General features: G+C 38.9%; 1 protein-coding gene across 7 annotated transcripts in view; it reads left to right on the forward strand.

The window, feature by feature from the left end:
* RALGAPB (Ral GTPase activating protein non-catalytic subunit beta) overlaps positions 1-21414 on the forward strand; it is an 83342-nt gene extending 61928 nt beyond the window's left edge. For all 7 annotated transcript variants that reach the window (XM_049100186.1, XM_049100187.1, XM_049100188.1 and 4 more), the window contains 7 exons: positions 4437-4602; positions 7024-7146; positions 8919-9055; positions 12997-13105; positions 13895-13973; positions 16255-16403; positions 17297-21414. In XM_049100186.1, the coding sequence (XP_048956143.1) occupies positions 4437-4602; positions 7024-7146; positions 8919-9055; positions 12997-13105; positions 13895-13973; positions 16255-16403; positions 17297-17490 (957 nt within the window). In that variant the 3' untranslated portion in view covers positions 17491-21414. The remainder of the gene's footprint in view (positions 1-4436; positions 4603-7023; positions 7147-8918; positions 9056-12996; positions 13106-13894; positions 13974-16254; positions 16404-17296) is intronic.
* The last annotated feature ends 1048 nt before the right edge of the window (positions 21415-22462 follow it).

Genomic DNA, 22462 nt, shown 5'->3' on the forward strand with positions numbered 1-22462 from the left:
CTTAGGAGGATATGGGCTTATGGTAGCTGGAGGTGAGACCAGTGGACTCCAGGTTTTTGAAAGAACCTCAGAATGGGGTAGATTGGAGCAATTGGGGATTTGTTTGGAAGAAGTCTAATGCATGGTTCATATGACAATAATAGGGCCATTTTTCTCCTTCCTGTAAAAGAAGACATAAACCATTGAAGTAGCTCTTAAACTAATTTAGTTACCTTAGCTCTTTAGGGACTGAGAGTGATTAGAACAATGCACATTCTCTGCAGCCTCCTGTAGAATGTCTGAGCCCCACCTTTCCTAGGCACAGGGTGGCTTTAGATTAATTTCTAGCTGCCAGTCAGTGGCTTTGTAGGTTGAATTTGACTCATCTATTGCATCTTGATGCAATACTTTTCAGAAATTGTTTATTTAAAACTTTCACTCCTGAATAAAAATTTTAATTGGAAAAAAACTGGAAGTGGCTGTCAAATCAGTTTTTTGGCACTTACATGACTGTGAAGCGCTGTGGGTGAACTACATATGTGTACTTCTAATGAGAAGTGTTTAAGACATAATGGCCTGGCAATTTTTGCCCAGTGGATTGACAAGTAATAGAAGGAACACTCCATATTTTGGTTTGATCACGCCTCTGTATGGTCTTGACATAGATCAGCATTGATGAACCACATCTGTGACTTGTGGACTCTGTCACTGTCTTTTGAGTGGGGGGAACTTTTAAAAGTAGTGATTCCAGGATATAAAATCAATGCACAGAAATCAGTTATATTCCTATACACTAACAATGAGACAGAAGAAAGAGAAATTGAGTAGATTCCATTTACAATTGCACCAAAAACCGTAAGATACCCAGGAATAAACTTAACCAAAGAGTCAAAGGATCTGTACTTAGGAAACTATAGAATACTCTTGAAGGAAATTGAGGAAGACACAAAGAATGGAAAAATGTTCCATGCTCTTGGACTGGAAGAACAAATACTTTTAAAATGTCATGCTTCAGAAAAAAAAAAAAAAAAGTCATGCTTCCCAGAGCAGTCTATACTTTCAAGTCTGTACCATCAACTTTTTTCACAGAGCTAGAACAAATAATCTTAAAATTTGTATGGAACCAGAAAAGACCCCAAATAGTCAAAGGAATGTTGAAAAAGTAAACCAAAGCTGGTGGCATCACAATTCAGGACTTCAAGCTTTATCACAAAGCTATAATCATCAAGACAATATGGTACTGGCACAAAAACAGATATAGATCAGTGGAAAAGAATAGAGAACCCAGAAATGGACCCTCAACTCTGTGGTCAGCTAATCAACAAAGCAGGAAAGACTATCCAATGGACAAAAGACAGTCTTTTCAACAAATGGTTTTGGGAAAATTGGGCAGCCACATGCAGAAGAATGAACCTGGAGCATCTCCTTACACCATATGTAAAAATAGCTGGATAAAAGATCTACATGTGAGACAGGAATCCATCAAAATCCTGGAGGAGAACACAGGCAGCCACCTCTCTGACCTCGGCTGCAGCAACTTCTTGCTAGACGTGTCTCCAAAGGCAAGGGAAACAAAGGCAAAAGTGAACTATTAGGACTTCATCAAAATCAAAAGCTTTTGCGCAGCAAAGGAAACATTTGACAAAACCAAAAGACGGCTGACAGAATGGGAGAAGGTATTTGTAAGTATCTTATAAGATAAAGGGCTACCAAAATCTATAAAGAACTTACCAAACTCAACACCCAAAGAACAAATCATTCAATCAAGAAATTGATAGAAGACATGAACAAGACATTTCCCCAAAGAAGACATACAAATGGCCAACAGACACATGAAAAAATGCTCAACATCGCTCATCATCTGGGAACTACAGATCAAAATCACCATGAGATACCACCTCACACTAGTCAAAATGGCTAAAATTAACAAGTCAGGAAATGACAGATGTTAGTGAGGTTTCAGAGAAAGAGGAATCCTTCTACATTGTTGGTGGGAATGCAAGCTGGTGCAGCTGCTCTGGAAAACAGTATGGAGGTTCCTCAAAAAGTTGAAAATAGAGCTACCCTACCACCTAACAATTGCACTACTGGGTATTTACTCCAGAGATACAAATATAGTCCTCTGAAGGGGCACCTACATCCCCATATTAATAGCAAATTCCACGATAGCCAAACTATGGAAAGAACCCAGATGTCCATTGACAGATGAATGGATAAAGATGTGGTATGTGTATACACACGCACGCACACACATACACATACATATAGTGGAATACTACTTAGCCATAAAAAATGAACTCTTAAAAAAAAAAATGAACTCTTGCCTTTTGCTACAATATGGATGGAACTAGAGGGTATTATGCTAAGCAAAATAAGTCAATCAGAGAAAGACAGTTATGATTTCACTCAAACATGGAATTTAAGGAACAAAACAGAGGATCATAGGAGAAGAGAGGAAAAAATGTAACAGGATGAAACCAGAGGACAAACCATAAGACTCTTAACCATAGGAAACAAACAAACCCTGGCTGGAGGGAAGGGGGTAGGGAGATGGGGTAACTGGGTGTTGGACGTTAAGGAGGATATGTGATGTAATGAGCACTGAGTGTTATATAAGACTGATGAATCACTGAACTCTACCTCTGAAACTAATATATTAACTAATTGAATTTAGAATTTAAAAATACTGCAATCAATATAAATGTACAATCTCCCTAAAAGCCAATAAATTGACACCAGGTAAAAATAAAAAATAAAAATAGTGATTCTAGGATCCTACCTCTGCTGGTGTTGTGTAGAAGTCCACAATGGTCTACGAGAATCTCATGTTCACAAAATTGTACAGGTGACAGAATTATGTTGATCTGGTACTACAGAATCCATGTCAGCTCACTCCTCTCTGAATTAAAGAATGCCTCAAAACAGGATTATAGGGGAAAAGAGTAAAAAATAAAACAAGATGAAATTAGAGAGGGAGACAAACCATGAGAGACTCTTAATCATAGGAAACAAACTGGGGGTTGCTGGAGGGGAAGGAGGTGGGAAGCTGGGGTAACTGGCTGATGGGCATTAAGGAAGGCATGTGATGTAATAAGCACTGAGTATTATATAAGACTGATAAATCATGGACCTCTGCCTCTGAAACCAATAATACATTATATGTTCATTAATTAAATTTAAACAAATTTTAAAAATGTAAAAAAAATTAAAAATACCTCATCTCTATTTGCTGATTTTGAGTGCTATCAACAGTGATACCAATTGCAGTGTTGATAGGTGATCCTTGTACTCTTTGCCTTTGTGTTGTATGATTTATTTTTTTATAGACCTAAGTTCATACTGCATACTTTTAATATTCTATTTTAGATATTAAATTATAGGTTGAATGATCTTAGATTAAGAACTATAGATCAAATACATCACTTAATTGTCATTTATGCTTATAAGGTAATAATGCTAATACAAAATTAAAATTAAATGTTTTATAATTACTAAGTAAAAAGTTTGATGAAATGTCCAAGAAAAAAATATTCCCTGGGTGATTTTGATACATGCATTTTGATTTTGATAATTTGTAGAGGATTTCCCACTTTCCTGCCTTTAGCATAGAGTTTTCAACAGCAGCACTATTACTCTTTTAGGCTAGCTAGATAATTCTTCATTATGGAAGCTGTCCTATAAAAAGGACATTTAGCAGCATCTTTGGCCTCTACTCACCAGATACCAGTAGCATCCCATAAGTTGTGATTTCCCCCTCCAGGTGCCTCCTGGAGGGGGAAGTCACCCCTGTGAGAACAACAGTTTTAGGGGGTTTTCTTTTTGAGGCCATTTGTAAAAAGCCCAGGTATTAAATCTGGTATTTAGTGAGGAGCAGAGAACCTTCTGATCACCTTATTTTATGCTAAAATGGCTGCATTCTCTTCTTTGGACTAAGAGGAGGATGTTTTCTCACTTGTTTGTTAATTATACCTAATCTTCATTGAACTTATTAAAAATAGATTTGTACCTTTTACAGCCTTTGTCATGGTGTGTAATAAAATAATCACATACCTGTGTAATGTGTCTCACTAAGCAGACAGTAAAGTCTGTGAAGATAGGGACATAGCAGTTTTAGTTTACTTTTAGTAAACACATCTGGTTCAGTAATTGTTTTGCTAGAGAGGGAGCTAGAATTATCTCACTTAATCTTCACAACCATTGTTACTATCTCTGCTTTAGAGATGAAGACACTGAAAGAGTGAGGTTAAGAAACTTTCCCAAGACCCAGCCATTTGAACCCAAATCTGTCTAACTTCTATAGAAGCATCATTTTTAACTATAGAAATGTATTCCCAAGTTTATTCTGAGCTTAGGCTTGATTTGTCAGGTACTTCAAAGCTAACTGATTTTTATGGAGATTTATTTTGATATGCTCTTTTGTTTCCTTCATTATAGCTGATGATTGGTATGTATTTCAGATTTTAAAGAATGTGGAATCTTCCAGAAATGTTCAGCCACATTTCCTAGAATTTTTGCTCTCCCTTGGCTGGTCAGTAGATGTGGGCAGACACCCAGGTTGGACTGGGCATGTTTCTACCAGTTGGTCTATTAACAGTTGTGATGATGGTGAAGGACCTGAACAAGGTAAAACTCATAATGGTCATTGTTTTTTCTTGTTTTATTATTCTTAATTTCTGTCTCTTTAAGTTTGTAGTCTTATTTTACAAATAAACCAGAGGTATATTAAAGAAGAATATTTTTCTCCTAATTCTAGTCCTGACAAGAAGTCACTTAACACTAGTTTATATATTCTTTCAGATGTCTTCTGTATATGGGGGCGGGGGGGGGAGGAATTAAAGAAAGATAGACAGTTCATATAAAATTCATGGCTCAAATGTCACAAGGCTAATAATAATAAGTTCCTAAACTAGCAGCAGTTTGCTAGCAAGTACATTTTGTCCTTTGTCCAATACAGTTTTCTATTAAAAGGTGTGTTATATAGACTTTGTGGTTATCATTAAAGGTTACATTTTTGGGATATTACATAAAAACCTTTGTAGTAAACAGCTATCTCTGAGAGATTGATGCCCATATCTACAAATCTTCCTGAGGAAGATAATCAGGATAATAAATACAAGAGCAAGTATAAATTTAAACTTAAGACCTTTACCCTCTCCTCCTCCCCCCCACAATGCTCTTTCTTCTGAGGGCTCCTGAAGAGCACTGGAGAGTTAATATCTCTGAAGGGGGTGATACCTGTGTCCACGCTTTGAATTACTAGAGTTGCTCTGTGAGCAAGATTGTACCCTCTCAAGGTTTCCAATTGAATACCATTGTGACTTGTGACCTGTCATTTTTTTCTAATTTCAGTCAAGGCTAAATCTAAGTATTTAGGGATATACTCCAATTTTAATTTACATATATCCTTTAATATATGCTTGAGTATATCTGATTCCCATAAGTAAATTTATAAAGGATATGCACATGTTTCAATTTGATAAATGTATCATTGAATGCTTATGGTTGCAGTAACAGAAGACTTGACCCAAACTGGCTTATATTTTAAAAGTCATTTATTGTCTCATGTAGTAAATGAAAATTCTAGAGATTAGTGTACATTTTTGTTGTCATTTGATCAACACCCTGTTCTCTTTCTCTGCAGTTTTCCTTTAGCTCTGCTGTCCATATGTTGGCTTTTTCCTTAGCCTGGCTTCTCTCATAGTACCAAAAGGCAGTTCCAGGCTTTATATTCACATGCCAACCCTCGCCTGAAGAGGAGAGATTAGCTGGGTCTCAGAACCTCCCTACTTCCAGTCCTGAGATATGCAGTGATTTGGCCACTCTACACGTGTGGCCGTAGCAAGAGAGATGGAATGACTCTTAACCCTGGTAGAGAGATAAAGACAAGGTAGAGCCAGTGTGAAGGGTCAGTTCCACTCACAGTTCACATCTGCTACAGAGCAGAGGAGGGTGGAGTGGGTGTTGGGGCAGTAACCCAAGTGTCTATTACAGTAGACACAAAGTGCCTTCCCAGAGTCTAAACCAGGAGTTGGCAAACTATGCTGTTTTTGCAAATAAAGTTTGCCACATCCTCACCAACATTAGGTATCTTCCAATCTGCTAGGTGAGAAGTTTTCTGAATTAATTGATTAATTAAGATTTTTAATTTACTTATTCATGAGAGACAGAGAGAGAGGCAGAGATAGGCAGAGAGAGAAGCAGGCTCCATGCAGGGAGCCCAGTGTGGGACCTGATCCCAGGACCCCATGATCACGCCCTAAGCCGAAGGCAGACACTCAACTGCTGAGCCACTCAGGTGTCCCAAATTTTCTGTTTTTAATTATAACTGAGTTTCAGCATTTTTTCAATTTTTTTTTTATTTCTCTCCTGGGAACTACTTGTTCCATTTCCTCTTCCCATTTTTTTGTCAGGTTGTTGGTCTTTTATGCATTCCTGGTAGGACATTGTGTTCATTTTAATTGAGAAGTGTACTAGTTCTCAGGAATGTTACTTTTGTTAATTCATTCTTTTTTTTTTGTTTGTTTGTTAATTCATTCTTGTTGGCTTAGAGCAGATACTACTATTCAATATACTGCCTGTACATTTTATGTTCTGTCACTGGCCACTGGGGAAGAAGCAGAGCTGAGGAGCAGTAGAGAGAGACCAAGGACAGAAATAACCTTGAAAGCAAGAGTGCAAAACGCACAGACACCTGCCCTCTTTTTAGAGGTCTGTGGTGGTCATCTTCCTTTAGATTATTACCTCTTCCCGAAAAACTGCCTCATAATCTGCCTCATACAGATGAGTTCAAGTCTCTGCTTTTCAGAAGTAGCCTAATTTAGTGTAGTTTCAGAAACTGTAAAATTAAAGTTTAATCATTTAAAGTTAGTGTAAAGACATTTAATGAACATTTATATTTTATTCTTCTTACATACTCATTGGTTCTTGCTGGAAACATACCTTCTGTTGATTATTACTTTATTAACCAATTAAAATTTCATGAAGCAGGATGAAATGGATTTTTCCCACCTTTTGGAGCAGTAATGTAGTGTTTCTCATTCCTAGATGAAGTGATTTCCTCTGAAGACATTGGGGCTAGCATTTTCAATGGACAGAAGAAGGTGCTGTATTATGCTGATGCCCTTACGGAAATAGCTTTTGTAGTTCCTTCTCCTGTGGAGTCTTTAAGTAAGCATTTTTTATATGGTGCTGTTTTAAAATCTGTTTTTATATTCACTGGTTTGTGCAGTATTTTTGCATTGGGAGAGATTTCTGAAGTCATCTAAGACACTGTTTAACTTCTAAGGCATGATAGCATTTAGATGATGCAAAGGTATAGGATATTAGCTCCTCTTTCTTAAGGACTTTTAAAGACAGATGGACCAAACCTCTTATAATAATCTTTTTTTTTTTTTTTAAGATTTTATTTATTCATGAGAGACACACAGAGAGAAGCAGAGACATAGGCAGAAGGAGAAGCAGGCTCCCAATTGGGAGCCTGATGTGGGGCTTGATCCCCAGACCACACCCTGAGCAGAAGGCAGACGCCCAACCGCTGAGCCACCCAGACGTTCCTATAATAATCTTTAAGTAGAGAAGGAGAGATCCACTTCAACCCATTTTTTGTCTTTCTTTAATTAATCAATGCATAGAAGGCTTGTTTTGCAGTGTATTCATTTCTTTCTCCATTTATGAATTAGCTCCCATCTACTTGCCTGCTTCCATGTGAGAGCCTTATCTGGAACTCTAGAGAATCCTACAATTGGAAGGCTCTCTGATAGCATCTGGCTGATCTGACACCAAGCTGGAGAAACTTCACAGCCTAGAAAAGGTGGTGAATTAAGCCAGTTCTTCCAAAGGATCAGGAGTGATTATTACTTCTCAGTCTGAACCCATAGTCTTATCTTGCCTCAAACCTTTGCTTCTTGCAAATTAAGCCCATTTCTTTGTGCCTGACCAGGTAGTACGTGAAAAACTTCACCTTCATTGAGACGGTCTGTAGAATGGGCTGCTATATATCACACTGTCATGGTCTCATCTTCAGGCTAATTACTTTTCTCGTGCCCTTGCTCTGGCAGCCTTCTGAACTTTTTGTACTTGGGCCCTTGATTTCCCACACTAGGTCCCCCACCCCTGTCTTATATTCTTGGGCCAGTTGTGTCCCTGGTAGGAGGGGCCTTCGATGGTCTAGGTCAGTATCCTTAGCAGCTCTTTGCCTTCACATCAAGGCTGTGATTTATTACCTTGATTCCAGAAGCGAGGCCCTATTTGTCCTCTGTGGGTTGAGTCCCTCCTTTGTGGTGTCTCTAGGCCAGCCTATTTGCACCAACAAAGCTAGAATCTTGTCCTTCTACTTTAGTTGCTACAGTTGGGTCTTTATCTCTTGTCATGAAATGTCCCGTGTGCCAGCTGTGCCCCTGCTCTGACTCAACCTCTTCCGGTTTCTTGAGATTTGTCTTTGTTTTTGTTTTTTCTGACTCTGTGTGCTTGTCTGTAACCAGATCACTTCTTAATCACAAGGACTAGGTCCTCTGTAGCTTTGGAATGCCCCAGTGCCACTGGGTACCACGCCACATGTTTGAATATGTAATCAAAATAATTAAGAGAATGACAGGTGGCTTATATTTTGCATCTGAAAAGTCTAAATATTTTCTAGTCTTATCTCAGTTTTTCTGTAGTGCAGGAGCTGGCAAACTATGGCACATAGGCCAAAATTAGAACACTAAGTACAGTTCTTACATTCTTAAGGTGTTATAAATAAAATACAAAGAATATGCATTAGAGACCTACATAGCCAGCAAAGCCTAAAATATTTACTGACCCATTATAGAAAAGTTTTACCAACCTTTTGTCTAGAAGCAATGCTTCTCCTAAGTGACTTAGGTTAAACTGTTAGCATAATTAGTTGAAACACTTCTCTAAAGAAGTAGTAAATATAATTTTTTTTCTTTTCCCTATAGCTGATTCATTAGAAAGTAACATCTCGGACCAAGATAGTGATTCAAATATGGATCTTATGCCTGGAATTCTGAAACAGCCATCCCTGACACTTGAGCTTTTCCCTAATCACACAGACAATCTTAATTCCTCACAGCGGGTAAGTAACTTTGTTGATACAGTTTTAAAAATTTGTCATGAATTGAGGGTAATTATAGAATCATGCTTTAAATCAAGCTTTTAACTGTAACATAAAGAACAATGATAGCAGTACTGATTCATTAGTATCTTAAGTTTTGCCTTTTTTTTTTTTTTTTAGTATCTTAAGTTTTTTAAATCAAATTCTTACAATTTTCTTTTTTTCAGCTTGCAACAAATAGGTCATTCTAAGATAGCCTCTCGTGGTTTCCTTGATTTAGCCATTCTGGTACCACGCTTAGGTCTCTCACCCATTCCTTCTCAGGCCTACACTTTTATTTGGTCCCTGAAATACACATTGAAGGTACAACAGTGATGGGCACCTGGTGGTGGCTTAGTCAGTTAAATGTCTGCCTTAGGCTCAGGTCATGTTAATGATTAGGGTCCTGGGGTCGAGTCCTGTGTTGAGCTCCTTACTCAGCAGGGAGTCTGCGTCTCCCTCTCCCCCTCTCACTTGTGCATACATTCTCTCTTTCTCTCTTTCAAATTAATCTTTTTTAAAAAATGGTACAACAGCAGCTATACATTCCATGTCTTTAATCATGTAACATTCAACTTAAACAAGTCTGCTCTATACAAATGGTAGCACTTTGGAGACTAGCCCAGTGTATGAATAGACACACTGAGTGAGGCACACAGCAGCCACCACAAGAAGGGAGTATTTTACTTTTATACTTTTTTTCTTGCCATATCAGTAGATATTATTTTTGTTTTGTCTTTATTTTTGTTTTCTCCTCATGTTAGCTCTTCCTACTGGAAAGTGGACGAGTGATAGCAAGAGTATAAGATGATTTCATAAATGTGGGAAGATTGATTTATAACACATAATAAGAAAGGCAAAAGAAGTGTAAACTTGATTGAACCATTCTTTGATTTTATAGGATTTTTAATTTGGCTCTTCAACAGTGAAAGTTGTTTTTAACATAATACAGTTGACTCTTGAACAATAGGGGTTTAAATTGCGTAGGTTCATGGGATCCCTGGGTGGCTCAGCAGTTTAGTGCCTGCCTTCAGCCCAGGGTGTGATCGTGGAGTCCTGGGATTGAGTTCTGCATTGGGCTCCTTGCATGGAGCCTGCTTCTCCCTCTGCCTGTATCTCTCTGACTCTCTCTCTGTCTATGTCTCTCATGAATAAATAAAATAAAAATAATAAAAATAATAAAATAAAAAATAAAATATTGCATAGGTCCAGACATCTGTGTTTTTACAATAAATACAGTACAGTAAATGTATTTTCCTTATGTTTTTCTTAAATATTTTCTTTTCTCTAGCTTTACAGCACATAATACATCTAATATACAAAATATGTGTTAATCAACTATATTATTGATAAGACTTCTTTCTGGTCAACAATAGGCTGGATCAACACCTCCAGCCCCTGCATTGTTCAAACATCAACACTGTATATATGCACTTGAGAGAGAATACAGAAGTATTCACCTTTAAAATTAATATAGTAAAAGTAGAAAAGTAGTTAAGTTGTTTAAGACTTTCTGAAGTAACTGATTTTGAAAATCAGAAACTGCTATATTTAGAAGGTTTCATAGAATATAGTTTGGAGATGAACATGTCTATGTAGGGTAGTAATGTAGGATTTCAGCCAGATCTAATGTTCAGTGATTGGTAGACCTTGTACTCATTTTCTGAATGTCAGTATGGTTATTCCTTAAAATCCAAAATCTTTAAAGCACCGTATTTTTATTATTTATACTTTGTAGACTGCTACTAACCTTTAAAATAAACGTATTTTATCAGCAAAAATGAGTTTACTCAAGAATAGCAGAGAATTGCAACTGGGGACATATAAGCTATGGCAAAACTATTGGCAAGTCCTGCAAACAAAGGAGAGGAACATCGTTTTATGAAGAAGAAGGAAGAAGTTGGGAGGGGTTGTTCTGAGTGAAAGTCATTGGAGGAAAGCAAGAGTTCAGGATGGGAATGACCAAGGTCTCTCATTGGCTGAGTTGCAGAAGATTCCATGTACATCTTTTCCTGGTGGGGCTATAATTGATGTTTCTTTCCTGTTGATGATTCTTCTGTTAGGGTCTGTAATTGACAGTTCTTCATGTAATTGCCATTGGGTGGTACAGCTCCTTTTTCTAGCCTACCTACTCCATTTTAGTGAGGTTTCCCTTTACTGATTTCCACACTACTAACTAAAAAAAAAAGAAAGAAAAAAACTCAATAGATACAGAAAAAAGTTGACATAAAACTCAACATTCATTCATGACAAATATTTCAGCAAACTATCAGTAGAAGAGAACTTTCTCAACCTGAGACCGAGCTCTACTGGAAGCCTAAAGCTAACATTATACTATATAGTATTGTTGACTGCTTTCCCCCTGAATGGAAGACAAAGCAAGGATGTCTGCTCTCACCACTTATATTGGACATGGAGTCCTATACAGGGAAATATGACAAGAAAAAGAATTGATGCATAAGGATCAGAAAGGAGAAGTAACACTGTATGGATTTGCAGATGACATGATCTCTTGCTAGAGATCTCCCTAGAACTCTTGCCCCAATATGATTTGCTCCTTTGTGTGTGGGCAGAACCTGTGAACACGATTTATCCTGTGCTTATGTTACATTATACAGCTAAAGGGATTCTGTGGATATAATTATTAAAGTTACTTTGATTTAATAAAAAGGAGATTACCCGGGTATGCCTGACCTAATCACAGAAGCCCTTTATATTTAGGGCTGAAGTTGGAGATTCAAAGCTGATTAGGAGCCATGCTAAGAAAATGGTCTCTTAAAAAAAAAAAAAAAAAAAAAAAATGGTCTCTGAGTGTGACTGGTGTCTGCCACCAGTTTGGGGAAGATCTTTTAGTCACAGTCATTTTCTGTGACTGTCAGAACACAAATAGAATTGGAAACAAGAATCTAAGGGAATTGCCATGGTCTCTGGTCATCTGCTAAACACAGGTATATTTCTGTGCTAATAAGGCAGTTTTGTTTTTAAAATACAGCTTAGAGATGAGATTCTACCTTCTGTACACATACCTTTGTTTAGGACTTTTGCATAAACTCATTCCTGCTGCATGCCCTCAAAGTGGTGAGGCTCAGAGTGCTAAAGGGGAGCCACAGAGTCCTGCTAGCTCTTCAGAGAGACTTCAAGCCAATTGGTGGGCAGGGAAACCAGAAACAAACACTGTGATAGTAAAGAGATAAGCAACTCTTTTTTTCTTTCTGCTGACAAAAAAAGTGACTTTTTTGGCCTAGACTGTAGTAGGAAATTTCTGGCCTAGAAATGAGAACTAGAAGTAACTTGCTGATGGGACATTTTAGAGGTTAGGATCCCCAGGCAAACCAGTAACATTGTGATGAAGTGATGAAGAAAGCATTCTGTTTGCTGGCCAGAGATAGACTCAAATCCTTTGGTCTCACATGATCTCATTAAGACATTGTCCATAAATTTTTTAAAAGATTTTGTTTATTTATTTTAGAGAAAGAGTGTGCACACACAAGTGGGTAGAGGGGCAAAAGGAGAGGGAGAAAATCTCCAGCAAACATAGGGCTCGATCTCACAAACCGAAGGTCAGGACCTGAGCTGAAACCAAGAATCAGATGCCCAACCAACTGAGCCACACAGGCACCCTGCCCACAAATTTTATTTTTATTAAATGGAAATTATAATTGGTCAGTATTCCTTATTTTCCTTTTGGAATTTAAGACCTTCATTTCTTTGTTCTAGTTTGAGACTTGATAAACAGAGGAGTCAAAGAGCTTTTTTGCAAATATATTTGCAAAAAAGTGAAAAAATAACTTTTTTCCTGAAGTGATATCCCATGGCCTGATACATCACTGGACAACTTGAATATGTGGTTGAGTAGTTTTATTAAGCCACTTCTTTTTTTCCCCTCTCCCTTCTCCTTTTCTGCTTTTCTCTACCTCATATAGCTTAGTCCCAGTTCCAGAATGAAGAAGCTGCCTCAGGGTCGCCCTGTGCCTCCCCTTGGACCTGAGACAAGAGTTTCTGTAGTCTGGGTGGAACGCTATGATGATATAGGTACTGTGTAAAGACTTTGTCCATTATAGAATGACAATGACTTGCTGAATATGTGGGGAGAGGCAGCACAGATGTGGTATGGTGACCAGAAGCTGGGGTTGGAGTTCAACAAGCCTGGGTTGGCATCCTGGCTGTGCCCCTCACTCAATTTCTTTAAGCCTTAAATTACTCATCTATTAAATAGAGACACTCATGGCACCTCCTGCTTGTGATGATTTGATGAGACTAGTGGATGTAAGTGGATATAAAACTTTTAGCTATTCTTGATATCACAGTGAATAGCTTGTTGCCAGTTGGTCCCTCTCCATGTAGCTCCTGGTCTTCCCAGGTCTTCTGGAAAGGGGAAGAGGGAACACTTCCCTCACTTCTGCATGAACCCTACTGTCTAGTTCTGGTATAAAGATAATTTGTATTTAGGAATTCTGCTATGGATGTTTCTCGTGATTTTTATGTAAGCAACATAAGAGCATTAGAAGTGTATACTTAACCTAAAAATCACATCCAGGTCAGGGTTTTTGGACAAGTGTGATTGTTGCTTTCCAACCAAGCCCTCAAAGGCCACAGATCATGTTCTGTAAAAACTCAGCTTTAGATGAACTTATCTAAAATATGTCTTGAGGGAGATTTCTTCTTGGTGAGGAATGGTTAGGATTATGTATTTTAAGGATACCGTAATCCATATATTTATTGCACCCTTATATAAAGAGATTAGAAGTTAGATTTCATACTATTTATTTTAGAAATATGAGGGAGATATGAATTGTTACTGTTACTGTTACTTTCTTCCAGAGAACTTTCCCCTCTCAGACCTGCTGACAGAGATCAGTACTGGTGTGGAAACTACTGCAAACAGCAGCACTTCTCTGAGGTACACTCTTTGTTTGCCTGAGGCTGATCAGCATGTCTTTAAGCATGGAGAAACCTATTTGTTACAATGTGCCAGTTGTGGTTACATAAAGAAAGACATAAGGAAACAAGAGGGATGAAGGAAATAGGAAATAAACATAGAGGGGAAAAAATCAAAGAAGTTGGTAGATACATGCACAAGGTGATAAATTAGCAAGTATTTTTAAATGGCATCATTACTGTTGTACATTTATCTGCAGCAGAGAGAAAAATGAATAAGTGTAAGCAGGTAAATGTTAACCATAGTAACAGCAATATTAGAAGTAATAGAGTTAAATTGGTCAAAACATTCTGGATAGTTGAAATATCCTAGTTAAATGAGCTATTTAATGGAAAATATTTCTAGATAAAATGTAATACTAACTATATTATAGTGATATGATTCCTATTTTAGCTGCCCATGCCAAAAAAGGGATATAAGAAGAGAATAGTTGGATTCAGATTAGTAACAATGTATATCTTTAGGCTTTATAGTTTCAAGGCTTTTTGCTTGCTTGCTTGCTTGCTTTTGGTTTAAACAAATATTTTAAAACAACCCAAGAGAGGTACCATTATCATCTCTGTTTTACAAATGGAATGAAATAGGCTCATAGAGATTATTCTTCAGTATCACACATTCAGTAAATGAAAGAGAAAGTGATCTGAACTCACTCAGGCTTTTGACCCCAGATGCCAACCTTACCTTGTACAGCAGAGAGCTACCTTTGATATCAAGCTACATGATCTGATTTGTATTGCATGTAAGATGAATTTGTTCTTAACATCATTAGATTATTGTCATAGAATTGAAGTAAATATGGTTTATTTTTTTTTTAAGATGGTTTATTTTAACAACATATTTTTAAATTTCCCGAAAAGGAGAAGTCATTCTTAAAACTTAGGTGTTTTTTTCTGCTGAAGTATTTTAAAGCAAGTTGCAGGAGATCCTAACATTTTAAATATTAGTCTGCATTTCTGAAAAGTAAAAACACTTTTCAGATAGACAAAGATAACATTATCACAGTAGTAAAATTAGTAAGCATTCCTTAATTCTATCTAGTAACCAGTTCATATTAGAATTTCTCCATTTTTCCTAAAATACCCTTTAGAGTTGGTTTGTTCAAACCAGAATCCACTCCATCTGATGTTAATATGGCTTCAGTCTCTTTCACCCCAGAACAGCCCTTTTTGTCTTTTTTTTCCTCCATAATGCTGACTTGCTGAAGAGACTAGAGTAATTCTTGAGGTAGACTTCTCCAGAACTAGTTTGGAAGAAAACTTTGAAGTGTCTTGTGTTGGTGGTAGTAGTGTTACTGTTTCAGTCTTTTTAGGTCAAAAGTTATAATAATATGACTAGCCTGTAAAAATCGTATTTTGTTGGTAGACTGGCAAAAGTCAAGAATTTGTCTTGGTGACAAAATTAACTAAAAGACTAACTTTTATACAACATACTGAAAATTGACTCAATGTTGCTTTGGCCAGAATCACTTTACCTATATAGAACAGAAGCATTGTATTGAAAGCAAAAAAACAAGAAATGCCAACATGTAGCAAGTATCACAGAGTAATAACATGGGTACCTCTAGATGCAGTGACATATCCCTGAGCATGATGTGTGTCTCAGTCTTCTAAAGGTACAGTTTTGACATCAGCACCCATTACCTACTCAAAGGCTTTGGCCCTGCAAAGATGTAGCCATTTATTACCTCTGCTAAGGAGGACATTTTCAGCTGGCTCAGACTAATGGGCCTAACTTCCTCCCCCAACCCCTGAACAAAAATTACATTAGAGATTCCCATAATGGGGCCTAAACTATATTCCCACTTGTGCTCTGAGATTCCATTGTTGGCTCTGGTGGAATTCCCTATACCCTGGCCACTCCCACTTTGGTTAAGGAGGAATAAGGAGGAACTCTGTGAAAGTCCCATAGCTGGTTGCTAGATTCATAGCTCCCAGACAGATTCCTCTGTGTTTCCTTCCACCCTGTATCCCTAGTGGCTTTAAAACACATTTTTTTTTAGCCCCTTTCTTGTCAGTTTGGAAAGACTAGCAGCAGTGATGGGCATTTAGGGCTAAGTGTCGGTAGAGGTGGGAGTGGGAATGCAGCAACATGGACTCCCAGAAGGAAGATTCTGAGCAGACTGTGACACATTGGCTCTTACAGACTACATCAGGCTTGGCATCAAGCGTCCTTAATTTTCTTACATGGTATGTGGGGGACTTAAGCTTTTATATGTCTGGGTGAAAAGTTTTCTTTTCTTAAGATCTACCACTCTTGAAAAAGAAGTTCCTGTCATCTTTATCCACCCTTTAAACACTGGATTATTCCGGATAAAAATTCAAGGAGCCACTGGAAAATTTAACATGGTCATCCCGCTCGTGGATGGGATGATTGTCAGCAGACGAGCACTTGGTAAGGTCTTCATATATTGCTGAAGAGTTAAGATTTCTCTGTTTTTTATTTACTTGTTTGTTTATTTAAACATTTTTATGAACCAAGAAGAAGTAGAAATAAGGAAATGGTGATATTAATAGATGCTACATATAGAAAATGCTATAGTTCTTGTTAAATAAGAAGCATATTTTATGAGACAGACGCCTGGGTGGCTCAGCGGTTGAGCGTCTGCCTTTGGCTCAGGGCATGATCCTGGAGATCACAGGATCGAGTACTGCATTGGGCTCCCTACATGGAGCCTGCTTCTCCCTCTGCCTGTGTCTCTGCCTCTCTCTCTGTGTCTCTCATGAATAAATAAATAAAATCTTTAAAAAACAAAGCATATTTTATTCTAACTTTGCTTTATCTACTTAAGTACAAATAGAACTACGATTCGCAAACTTCCAGGCCTGGAAAATGCAGATAGCTGTTTATAATCCAGGGCAATTAGAAATGGGTTGTCAGAACAGACTTTTGCTTGTTTTTCCTTGTCATTGTGTATTTCTTGCAGTCTTGTTGCAGTGTTGTCCTTCTCTCTGGAGATGGGGAGTTTTGCAAATGGAATGAAATAGGTTTGACCTTGAAGGGGAGAATAGTTCACTTGAAAACTGATAGTTTGGGCAGCCTGGGTGGCTCAGCGGTTTAGTGCTGCCTTCAGCCCAGGGGGTGATCCTGGAGACCCGGGATCGAGTCCCATGTCAGGCTTCCTGCATGGAGCCTGCTTCTCCCTCTGCCTGTGTGTGTGTGTGTGTCTGTCTGTCTCTCTCTCTCTCTGTGTCTCTCATGAGTAAGGTCTTTAAAAAAAAAAGCGACTGATAGTTCACCTAGATGGTTAGTTATTAATGTGGATTTTAATACCCTCTGTTTTCAAGGTTTTCTGGTGAGGCAGACTGTAATTAATATTTGTAGAAGAAAGAGACTGGAGAGTGACTCCTACAGTCCACCACATGTCCGCCGGAAACAGAAAATCACCGACATTGTCAACAAGTACCGGAACAAGCAGTTGGAGCCAGAGTTTTATACTTCACTTTTCCAGGAGGTTGGACTCAAGAACTGCTCTTCTTAGACACTGTCTAGGACTATTGAACTCCAGTTTGGGGCTATGATATCAGAGCAAAACAGTTTGATAGGTGATCACTGTAAAAAAGACAAACAAATCACTCCCCAAGAGCTTACTGTTTAATCACCAGAATAGAAGAAACACATTATAAACCCATTTGATAGAAGACTTTCGGCTTTCTAGTGAAATGGGCTCCCAGACACAATCATATTCCTGCTGGTAATGATGATACACATTTTAGCCATAAACTTTCTTTTAAAAGTGACAATTTTAGTTAAATATAAGCCTTTTGAGGAGAAAGGCTTTATGCATCTCAGTTAAACACGTGCATTGGTAGTATCAAATTTGCAAATTAGAAGTTGAAGATAGTTTTATACTTCACTTTTTAGGAGGTTATGTTCAGAATTAAAATCTGTCTCAGAATCTTCCAGGACATTTAAAGATTCATACTGATGATAGCATGGAGGAGAAGGAAAGAAATCTCAGCTTTCTGCTCACTTGTAAGTCCATTTGTCGTCCAACTGTCCAACTGACAGAAACAAACATATATGTGTTTTGTTTAGATAAGAAGCCTGACATTAAAATATTTCATGTTTCCTCTCCACATTTCACAAAGTTATCATCCTCATTACTGCACAGATCTATCTGAAGGCCTCAGTTTCTGGGCAACCCAGGAGCAGATCTATAATGGAGGCTCGGCCCTGTCCTTTTACGGCGACACAGGTGGCGTTTGTGGGTTAGCAGTTGTAAGACGACAGCAGTGATGCCTCCACTCTCTCCTTTGCTGTGTGGCTTGGGGACATGATGATAGGTTAAACATTCATAATTCCTTGGTAATTTCTTGGTTAAATTTTGAGAAATGTAGACTCACAACAAGGGTTGAAAATTATTTGGTTTCATCCATTGTCTCTTATTTTAGGACCAAGCAGGAAACTGCAGTAGTTTATGAAGGATTCTAATTTGGGGTTCAGGAAATAGCCTCTCAATGCTACTAATTCAGATCTCTCCCAGAGAGCTACTGGATTTTATCATAATTGACAAACGTTAGTGACCACCCCTCGGGTGGCTACTGTTAAAAATGGCTGTTGTCATGTTTTTTTGGACTTTTCAGCTGAAGGCACAACAAAATCCCTGCCCGGGTTTTGGAAATACTTCTGTTACCTCGCTGCTACTTTTTTGCCAGGGATATATCTTTTGAGGTGGCCAGACCCAGAACAACCTTCCAAGGATTCCTGTTACAGTGCTAAGAGTATACACTGCTCATTTCTCCTATTCTTATATGCTTTCTTCTTTATTAAGATTATTTTATGTTAAGAAAGTAAGTGACATCTGAAGTCCAAAGAGGAGTGCTCACAGCTGTGTTAGGGGTGGTCTCCCTATGTGAACTCTGTTGTCAATAGACTTTGGTCAGGGCCGCAGTGGTGTGTTTCATTTGACGTTTGGGGATTTTAACATTAGAGAGTGGGGGATAATGTAGGGCCTAGCTCCCTGTGCAGATATTTCTATTCCAAAAGTATGTATTTTGTCATCTGTGAGCAAGAAATGTGGGTATTATAGCACCTCTTGGTTTTAAATTTGCTGTACCCTTTTCATCATGTTTGTTTTAAGCTCAGGTAAAGGTTACCTCCTCCTTCTAAGACTCCAGTTTCCATTCAGGGTATGATATTATTGAGTAATTGATTTTCTTTTTACTCTGGGCAATAAATCAATGTTTCCAGATGGTAGCATGGAGGCAGGGGGTATATGATAAAGAGGAGCAAACTCTACCCTAAAAATGTTTTTACTAATTCAGCAGGTATAAGGTGAAGTTTAACAACTTTCATGGAAATTCCAGATTGACATTTCAAAGGAAAAATGGTCCCTTTTTATAGTGGAAATGAACAAAGAAGGCTTAAATTGATATGCAACTTACAACATTCCAGAGGTTAAAAATAACTGATGTAGGTGTATTTCCTCGGTGTAATTCTTCGGATAGAACTTTTACCTTTAGCATAATTTTACTGTCAGCTAAATGTACTGTGATGTGCGTGTTGAGGGTAGGCCTCCTGACCCTTCAGTTTGCTCTAATTTCTGGCAACTCTTTGTAATTCTCATAACTGATGAATGAATAACTGTGTTGAATGCAGTTTGTAATCTAGAAGCCTGTGCTCTCCCAGGGAAAAAGGGATCGATTCAGAGCTGTGCAGCCCCTGGAGGCATGAGACCCCAGTGTGTACAGTACAAACAGAGTATAGGGTACATATACCTCGTGAGGTGCTCTTTCCTTCTACTCAAAATAGCATTCACCTACGGAGTGAGTGCAGTTAGAACCCTTGGAAACTTTCATTAGTATGGGTTTGAGTATATGGTCACTAAGTTCACCCAACTGCCTTTGTTAAAAATCATGTTGAGTAGAATAATGCCAGAGGAGCATATTTAGTCCCTAGTTACAACCTTTAGTAGTCCACTTGATAAATTTGCTAGCATGTATTCTTAACCTCTGAAGGGAAGCCAGGACCATTTTGGTCTGTGGCTTTTAAACATTGTCGTTGCTGCATGTGACAGGAGTATCGGGATGGATGAGTGTGGCATTTGGTGACAGGGAAAGCATTACCCAAGGGACAGAGGCAGGTAGCCCCTCAGAGTCCATTTTACCATTTGGGAGATGGGGGCTTTCTTCCTCCTTTCTGGTTGGGAGCACTGATGACAATGAGGAGGCTTTGCCTTTTCTCGGTCAGCCAGCTCCCACTTGTGTTCTGTGCTCCTCCTAAGACCTCCTCCTACCTAGCATTGGCCCTCTGAAAGGAATAGTTATGTGTCAGGTTCACCCCCTCCTGCCCTGACCATACACCCATGCACATGCATGCTGTCCTCCATTTCCAGGTCCTCGATTTCAGGGGCAGCCCATTCTCCTCTGGACTCACTTCTAAATACAGAAGACCTACATCTTTGGCCAGTAATGTCAGTTGCCCACAGGTTGTGTGTATGAGGCCTTTATTAATGGTTACTTTCTACATACTGTGGGGAAGCATTTGTCAGGCTCTGCAGAGTGATTATCAGAGTATAGACGGTCTTTGGGAACATTTATTTCCATTGGAAGGTGGAACTTTACCCAAAGTGGGAATCAGTTTTGCTCAAAGACATGTTTTGTGGTAGATAGTAAAGATGTGTTAGGGGTAATTTGACACTCCTGCTGGCAGTGGTTCTCCATTCAGCATTTTAAAACCCATTCAGGTTATATCTTCCTAAAAAGAATTGATTTCTGTGTTTACATGAAATAGTTAAGTTAAATTCGATGGTCTGTTTTAAGGATTTCGGTGACAGCCTCTTTTCCTGAGACAGAGAGATTGGAGGTAATCCACTCACTCAGTGTGGAATCAAACTGTGGGTTCTCAGTAGCTGAAGAAGCCATGTACTGTATAGTGTTTTTCTCAGAGTTTCAACTCATGTTCTTCAGATGCTTTTCTTTTTTTTAATGGTGAGGGAAAAGGTGTAATTTGGGATTCCACAGTGCCTTGCATATAGTAGGCGCCCAATAAATATTTGTTGAAGCAAACCAAGTTTTCCAAGTCCTTGCCTCTTGCAGTGACCAAGAACATCTTTCTCCTCTGAAGGGCTTGGCAGTTGTGGCTAAAAAATAAGCAGTATCATTATTTGCTTGAAATCATATATACAATTTGTATGAATTTCGGTATGTTGCCAAGACATGATCTTTTTCTTATTGTATTTTCTGTAAATATTTCTGGCACTGAACTGTAAAGTAAAGGGGAAGTGTAAATACGAAGGTGTACTCGTGTCCCCTCGCCTCCTGTGTTTTCTCTTCATTGGTTAGGGGGAAAGGCCCAGAGGCTTGTTTGTATTTATGCCGATCCTTTGTCCAGAAGAAGCCCATGGAATATTGAATGTAATACATTTAGTCAATTAAATTTTAAGGAGATTCTTATCTAATAATGTTGTGTGTACTTTTGGTTACAGGCGGGGTTTGATTCCTGCACGGGTATTTCTGATTTACTCTTTCCAGGGCATGTGTACTCTGCTTTGCCTCACCTTCATAATTTAGATCCGTGGGTTTTCATGCTGGTTTTGTAGAGTTTCATGGAATATTCAAAATGAGATTGACTTTTAAAAATAATTTTTAACTGAATTGACATACAGCATTGTATTAGTTTCAGGGTACAACATAGAGCAAGTCACTATTTTTATACATGTCACTATACAAAGTCATTATAGAGCTTGTGTAATGAAAATGCTGTGAACAGAAGCCCAGCATACAGACGCTAGTGTTCACTGGGGGGCTGCCTGCCTGGATCTTAGGAATGTGGAAAGGCCAGCCGTCCTCCTGCCTGCAGATAATCTGGGCTCTGTCAGGGTTAGCAGTCAGGAAAGGAGAGAGACACAGAGGAGGTCATCCTTCCCCCACCCACTGCCCCTGTGAGTAGGGTTGGCTACAGAGGATTCCAGGCAGCATGACTAGCACCTTCCTGTCTACATCACATGTGTAGGGTGGTTGTATCACTCGAGGGAACAATGATGAGAATTGGTTAGGGTACATGCCTCTGCCAAGAGTCACCCCTCCACCCTGGCACTGGCTCGATATGATGTTAACATGTAACCCCCTGAACTGCACCTGGAGGCCAGGGCTGGCCTGTAGTTGTGAGTCCATGCCTGTTCTGACCACAGGACCTCTCACTGGTCCTTTGGTGGCCATTGAGGCGTCACCTTGCGCTGATTGCACAATTGGTCCTGTTTGGGGCTGGGCAAGAAAATGTGTGTTCAAGCCTTTCCCACCAGTGCTCCTCAGCCCTTTCTGACCCCACCCCTTTCAGGACCCAGTGTTAAGGGATCTCCCCCACCCCAGCACAAACCACTCCTGGTCTTCGCCTCTGGGCTGAGTGGCACAGCCTACCAAGGCACTGTTCTTCTTGGGCACACGTTCCAGTGTCATCTACCCAGGCCTCCTCTTCTGGGGACTCCAATCGTCCCATCACTGAGCTAAGAC

The sequence above is a fragment of the Canis lupus genome, chromosome 24, assembly GCF_003254725.2.
Source record: "Canis lupus dingo isolate Sandy chromosome 24, ASM325472v2, whole genome shotgun sequence".
Lineage (NCBI taxonomy): Eukaryota > Metazoa > Chordata > Mammalia > Carnivora > Canidae > Canis > Canis lupus.